Source organism: Triticum aestivum, chromosome 7D, assembly GCF_018294505.1.
Source record: "Triticum aestivum cultivar Chinese Spring chromosome 7D, IWGSC CS RefSeq v2.1, whole genome shotgun sequence".
Taxonomy (NCBI): Eukaryota; Viridiplantae; Streptophyta; class Magnoliopsida; order Poales; family Poaceae; genus Triticum; species Triticum aestivum.
In genome coordinates this window covers 32,163,025-32,170,391 of record NC_057814.1, presented here as the reverse complement: position 1 = coordinate 32,170,391, position 7,367 = coordinate 32,163,025, and the positions used below count along the sequence as shown (strand labels likewise).

The following is a 7,367-nucleotide window of genomic DNA, read 5'->3' as shown; positions in this document are numbered from 1 at the left end:
AATCCCTCCCTCAGAAAGCGGAAAAGATTTCGAACGTTTGAATGTCGCGGCTCTCGGCCTGGCTCCTCCAGCGTCCCAGAACCCGGTGCATGCACCGATCACGTTCAGAAAGCACACACACCTCGCGCGAACGGTTCAGATGTCCGCGGTCCATAGACCATGTCCTGCTAACTGCCCTGCCAGTCTAATTTATTGGCCGCCGCAGCTTTCCTTTCTGGCCTCCGCCTCCCCATTCTCATCTCCTTCCCCCCAGCGCGCCGCCGCAGCGAGAGAGAGAAGAAATCCGGGAGAAAAGATGGCCGGAGCGGTCGCGTACGAGGAGCAGCGCCGGAGGCAGGTGGAGGAGAACAGGCGCAAGCTCGACCAGCTCAACCTGCACCACCTCTCCGCCGCCCTCAGGGACGCCGCCGTCGCCCCCAGGCCCTCGCCGGTCAGATTGCTCGCCCTCCCCTGGCCTCCTCCCCCGTCGATTCGCATGCAGGCTGGTCGTTCGTTTGTTTGTTTGATTTGACTGACTCGCCGGGTTTCGGTCCGTGTCGCAGGTCAAATCTGCGAAGCGGAAGCCTCGAGGGCCGCCGCCGGGGGACGCCCCGCCCCGCCGCTCCGGCCGCGTCGCCAGCCTCCCCGAGCAGCCCAACTACCGGTTCGAGGTACCAACGTGGTGATGCTCCCGCTAAGGGTTTCAATTTTTATTTTATTTTTTTGCCTTCATTCAGATTCAGAAGATAGTAACCGAAGAATGCATCTTTCTTTTGTGTATTTGCTTGTGTAGGATACCTATGCTGACATTGAGAAGAAGATCAGGTGGGGGTAATCATCTTTCACCCGATTCTTTCTCTCCAGCGAGCATTTGATTTGTACCTAGTACAGTAACTCTGTTTCTTGGTTGTTTTTGATGGAGCAGGGGGAGCAGGACGCACAGCACAAGGACTGACTTGATCGATCGAGTCTACGCGACCGAAGAAGCCAGAACCTACGCCACCGACATGGCTGAAGAGCTGCAGGCCAAGCTGGACCCCCGCCACCCCAGTTTTGTCAAGCCCATGACCCAGTCTCACGTCACCGGAGGGTTCTGGCTAGTAAGCAAAAGGCTTCCACTGCTGCATGCTTGCATTCAGTTCATTCCCTGATTGAAACTGACGATGGTTGTCGGGTGCCGGTTTGGATGGATTACTTGCAGGGCCTCCCCAAGCAGTTCTGCACCAAGTATCTCCCAAAGCGTGATGAGTGGATCACTTTGGTGGATGAGAAGGGTACCGAGTCCGATTCGTACTACCTTGCGCGCAAGTGGGGCCTCAGCGCCCAGTGGAAAGCGTTCGCAATCAACCACAAGCTGGTCGATGGTGACTGCCTGGTGTTCGAGCGCATCCACCAGACAAGGTTCAAGGTGAGATTTTAACATGTTGCATTCCCTTGTCTGGAACTTTGTATATCTATGGAATGTTATATCCAATGAGAGTGGATGTGCATTTTACACAAATATCTGAAGAATGGCGTTCCAAATGCGGTTTATGATTCTAGAAAATCTTGAAGCTTTCTTTGTTTGGTGGTCTGCTGATGCCATTATCATGAATGTTCCACAGTATTTGTACACCCAAGCAGTTGATTGAATTAATTCATGGGGAATTCTTGTTATGGTCATGTAATAATTGTACACATTATGCATTGGTCCTCTGTGGTCCGTTATGTTGTAGATTTAAACTGTTGAGTGAAGCCGCAGTTTTATTTACAAATGAATGTCAAAGTTGCAAAGAATGTCTAATTAATCAGAATGGCAAACTAGAGATGTTTTTTTGCTGGAAGCATTACTGTACAACAACACCCCTACGACAATCCTTTATTCTAAGCAGACTCTGCAATCCTTACAAATACATGTTCCCTTTGAGCCTCCTTGCGATTGTACATGAATAGGAAACAATTCTTGAAGGAATAACAACTACGAACATATTATGAAATGCAGCCTCTGTTATTGCTAAGAATGCAGCCTCTGTTATGTCTAACCATGTGTATCACTGCTAATAGTGGAGCCTCTGTTATGTCTAACCATGTGTATCACTGCTAATAATGGAGCCTCTGCTATGTACATGATGCAGGTCCACATTATCAGACAAAGTTCGTATTATAAGTAACGACTGATGAGGGTGTGAGATACTTAGAGCAGGTAAATTGTTCATATTATTGTTAGTATTAGTTGGAAGTTTGAATTGAGTATTTTAAAAAGTTTATTTCTAAGCATCTTTTACTGCATGGTAGTTCACATGTCTGAAATAATTGTGAAACATGTGTTTTATTATCATTTACTCTACCTCAACTTAACTCTGTTTCCTCCACTGCAGTTAGTTGTGATGTGAACATGGGAAAAAAGCTGGCCAAATTTCTATATCTGCCAAACTAGTTGATTACATGCCAGGCATTAAGGGATTGTATTTTTTTGGGTGGGAGCGGTGCATGATTCTGCTTATCTTTCCCTCCCAGATATATAGGCATTTGAACTGTGTACTCCACTTTTGCATGTGGACCTGTACCTCTGGGCGGCAGTTTTTTTCACAGTTCTTAAAAGAATGACAAAATTGCATCAGTTCAACTAAATCGTTTCTACATTTGAGTCTTGGTACCATGAATGTGTCATATCTGATTGAAAAGCGTTAGGTTACTAGTTTGTAACTTTCTATACATATTCATTGTGCTTGCTTGCCATTTGCCAATGACCATCAACACTCGTATTTCATCTAGTTCCCTACTTTCCTATTTCTTTCCAATCATACATAATTTTTTGATATTGTCTAAACTTAACATTATTCCCTTTTTACTAAGTATTTCTGGTCTTTTGGTCAATTAGGCCCGCTTGAAGGAATTGGACAATGAGTTGCAAATGGAGATCGTGAACCGTCTTCAGCCTTTTGGGTGACAGACAGTGTTAAAAATATTAACTTCATAGATTCTCCTAGTAGTTATGTTTGGACTTATCTATGGGAACCAACGAAACTTGTAAATTTTGCCTGTGATGCCCCATCCTTATTCCCAGCCAACTTCTTGTGATGTCCAATTTGATTCACTCTGCAGGCATGCATAATTTAGCAGATTTCTTTCGTTTCTATGATCATATATACTCCCTCCGTCCGAAAAAGCTTGTCCCTCAAATGGATGTATCTAGCACCAAGTTAGTGATACATCCATTTGAGGGACAAGCTTATCTAGCACCAAGTTTTTTCGGACGGAGGGAGTACATGTTATCTTGTCGCTGTGTTTGATCTTAGCTTTATGGTTCTCAAGTAACATCGTATGTGCTTTGGTAAATAAGGTGAGACGAAGATGAGAATGCTTCCACATTGATCCAATGGTGGGAGGTAGCTGTGATTTTATATCAATCTTTCACATCCGTTTTTTTTTTGACATACTGATATTGATGCTTGGCAATTCTCGAGGAGGCTATTTAACAAATGTTTGTACTGAACTTAGCTTTCAAATGCTCATTGTTGTCCATGAGCCAAAAAATTGCGTCATACAGAAACAACAGACCAGGCACAAGACACTGCAAACACTGAGAAAACACTTGGACAGACCAAGTTCAACACTTGTTAACGGATGCAATAGAAACAAACACACCATTTTGCCCATCCCATCTTCAATCCCTCTCATGTAACAGTATATTCCAAGTCTCCAACCCAACATGACACGTATGGATTTCAGGCACCAACAGCCGGTCACCATACACATCATTACCAGAACCATCAGTCCATCTCTACACATCACTACTATCCACCCACAGCCTCACAAATTGCTTTTCCTCGAAGAACTGTGTGCGCACGTGACTATTTGGTGCACTTTCACCTGTATGCTGTATTGTCAGCATGAAACTCTTGCTGCCAGTTATTGCGCCTGCTCTTATCGTCAACGTGAAACTCTTGTTGCCAGTTATTTTGCCTGCTATTACCGTCAGCGTGGAGCTCTTGTCGCTAGATCCGTGCTACCGTGTGCTATCATACCAATAAATTTAAGTTGACTTGGCTGTTGTGAACGAGTTAATTGTCAGACACAATAATATGTTGATCTTATTGGCCTCGTGGCCAGGAGAGGATCAAGCAAATCTTATCACAATGACCGACCCGTAGAGATCGTTGCAAATGGATGGCATTTCATCTGCATATGTTGAAATGATACATGTCCTAGATATACCCAAACTTTCTGACGCGATATATATTCAAGTAAGTATGTGATAGAATGGAAAGCTTTAAACACATCTCTACCCAATGTATAAGGAAAGTTCGATCTTCACCTCTCAAAAAGGATGGTTACCATGTTTGTTCTTGTAAAAAATAAGGAGCCAACTTCCTGCTGAATTTTTAGTTGTAAAGATAATATGCCTGAATGTCTCACAGTATGCTTTATAATAAATTCAAATTTATTTGTAGCTACCATTATTTTCCTTAAAAAATAATCTTTGTTGATATTAATCAATTGTAGTAATATGTGTATGATATGTATAGGCCAGCCATCCTATCAATTTTCTCCCGATCCATTGTTGATGGTGCAATTATCTTGACGATGACGTTGTGTCCCATATAGACAGGGACAAAAAACTAGACATGCTACTCATATAGTACATGTTAGGTTCCTTTATATATGACACAGCAATTAATCTACAGATTGTATGAGCGTATCACTCTCGGTGCATTGAAGAAATTGATAGCTTTGCGCGATTGAAAGCGATGCAAAGCCAACAATGGATGAGACGGCGCGACAAAGATGTGAACCTGCTCGTGCAACGTGCCAAATGCGAGGTTGCATGCACGCGCTTGGTGGAGGCTTCCCTATAAATACATAGCTCATCATCAGTATAGATGTACACCGAGCTGAGTCATCAAGATGGGTAGTGGTGGAAGGTTAGTGTTGGCTGCCCTCATGGCGGTGGCACTCGCCATCTTGCACCCATCGGCTGAGGCGGCCTCCCTCCATGGTGGCGGGCTGTTCGACTCCATCTTCGCCTTTGGCGACTCATTCACGGACACAGGCAACAACCCCATAGTTTTCGGCTGGTACAACGTTTTTGACGTCGTGATGCGCCCTCCCTACGGCATGACCTCCTTCGGTGGCCACCCCACTGGCCGCAACTGCAACGGCCGCCTCATCATCGACTTCATCGGTTATTATTCTATCAATCATCAGTAGCCTCCCTCCTGCCTATATATGTGTATTTCAAGGTGATCAAGGCCTAGGCTTGCCTCTCGTGCCACCGTATCTGTCACACAAGGGGAGCTTCCAGCAGGGCGCGAACTTCGCCGTTGGTGGCGCCACCGCTCTCAACTCCAGCTTCTTCCACATCGGTGACCCTCCCGGCGCCAGCCCGTTCCCCCTCAACACCAGCCTCGAAGTGCAGCTTGGCTGGTTTGAGGAGCTCAAGCCTTCCTTGTGCCAAACGGACCAAGGTTATATATACTTACTTAGCTTCATACAGCGGAATGAACTGAAAATGCGCATAAATTAATATGTAACGACCGCCACCTGAGTTTGGACAAGTACTGCGTAGGATGCAACATCTTATGGATGAATATCAAACGCGATGAACATACACAAACAAAGTGTATAGAAAAAAAATGATTGAAAAAGATTAATCACTATGGTGACTATGTCAACATAATTAAGTTGAAATATAATGAGTTGGATTGTGAGTTTGAGTACACATGGTAATGATATATTCTTCCAACCGTTGTACCATTAACCAAAACACTTCATGTGCGTATATAATCAATAGGCGAAATGCTTCATTGCAGAGTGCAAGGATTTCTTCGGCAGATCGCTCTTCTTCGTGGGTGAATTTGGGATCAACGACTACCACTACTCCTTCGGGAAGAAGAGTATGCAAGAAATCAGAGCATTCGTGCCAGATCTCATCCAGACCATCTCCATGGGTGCCGAGGCAAGACCACTAGACTCATCCTGCTGCTCATGTCACTACTGCCATTTTGAGTCTGCATACATGCATGTTAACATCATGAAAACTAATGCACATGAAGAGAGTGATCGAGCACGGGGCGAAGACTCTAGTTGTCCCTGGGATGATCCCGTCCGGATGCGCGCCGCCGATCCTCGTCGCCTTCGAGGACGCCGACGCTTCGGAATATGATGCCACCACCGGTTGTCTCAAGGAGCCTAACGAGATCGTGAAGCTCCACAACTCTCTGCTGCGAGACGCCGTCCAGAAGCTGCGGGCGGAGCACCCTGATGTGACCATCATCCACACTGACCTGTTCAACCACGTTATGGAGATGGTCAAGGCGCCTGAAAAATTCGGTCAGTATAATTCTGTGTATATGCTCTTCATTGTTGGAAGTGCCCTGAGATTCATTTCGCTTCGAGTTTTGTCAAAACATATTGCACACCTTTTTGAATTCATTGTTGAGCACAAATCTTGATTTGTAAGGTTTAGAAAATAGAGCAGTGGTGAACATTGCGGAAGTTGATGAGTTCAATTATGCGGTGGTTGCAGGGATTAACAAAGATGACGTTCTTAGAGTTTGTTGTGGAGGACGTGGGAGGTACCACTACAACCTCTCGGTTGCTTGTGGCGACGAAGCCGCGACGACGTGCGAGGATCCGTCCACTCATCTATTCTGGGACGGTGTCCACCTGACGGAGGCAGCTTACCACTACATCGCTGAAGATTGGCTCAACACCATAGTAAGCAGCCTGCCTACAACAGCTAGCTCTTAAATGAGCTGCCTACGTCTGAATGCGATACATGGAATCATGGACACGGTAGTCCATCATATCAACGCAATATTCAATAACATACTTGTAATAAAATGGGTTTAAATGTACTTCTAAATAAAATTATTATCCATTGTATATTGTTAAACAAATAAAAAGTGTGGTGGAGATTTATGGATCTAAAATTATGATATCTTAGTGGTAGAGATGTGTCTACACAAAACAGCACGCCATCGAGATAATTTAGACCTACTTGGACGGCATCACGACACTTTTTAGTATGTGCGAGTTAGATGTTTTACCAGTATGTTGTCACGGACTCCTATTGAATACTTGCAAGTATAGATGCGTCGCATTACACTCACTGATCATAGCCATTGCGTCTGCTCTTGGAACCGCCGACGCAGATTTGTCACAACCATTGAAGACGTACAAGCAGCATATAGCAATTCTAATCTGATCTATAGAAAAGATTATGCATTCAAGATCGATACGTGCATACAACAAATGCACGGCTTTTTCTTAGCTTGGTCAACCAAGTCACTGACAAAATGGGCGTGCAAGTGAGACAAGTACAAATAAAAATTGAGAATGTGATTCGCGCAAAAGGAACTATAAACATGCACAAACAAAAGATTGATTCCTCACTATTGATACAA

At 44.6% G+C, this 7,367-nt stretch overlaps 2 protein-coding genes across 3 annotated transcripts; both read left to right on the top strand.

The window, feature by feature from the left end:
• Positions 1-203: 203 nt before the first annotated feature.
• Positions 204-3,105, top strand: LOC123165473 (B3 domain-containing protein Os06g0194400). 2 transcript variants are annotated; one of them, XM_044583124.1, is made up of 7 exons: positions 204-430; positions 543-650; positions 773-804; positions 905-1,079; positions 1,181-1,387; positions 2,094-2,161; positions 2,840-3,105. In XM_044583124.1, the coding sequence occupies exons 1-6, from the start codon at positions 296-298 to the stop codon at positions 2,127-2,129; spliced, it is 693 nt and encodes a 230-aa protein (XP_044439059.1). In that variant the 5' UTR covers positions 204-295; the 3' UTR covers positions 2,130-2,161; positions 2,840-3,105. The 2 variants fall into 2 exon arrangements, with proteins under 2 accessions (XP_044439059.1, XP_044439058.1); XM_044583123.1 differs by having other exon boundaries at positions 773-810.
• A 1,761-nt stretch (positions 3,106-4,866) lies between these two features.
• On the top strand, positions 4,867-6,711 carry LOC123163662 (GDSL esterase/lipase At5g45910). Its single transcript, XM_044581021.1, has 5 exons — positions 4,867-5,143; positions 5,202-5,426; positions 5,772-5,983; positions 6,015-6,291; positions 6,422-6,711. Exons 1-5 carry the CDS (start codon positions 4,867-4,869, stop codon positions 6,709-6,711), a joined length of 1,281 nt encoding a protein of 426 aa, XP_044436956.1.
• Positions 6,712-7,367: the final 656 nt, after the last annotated feature.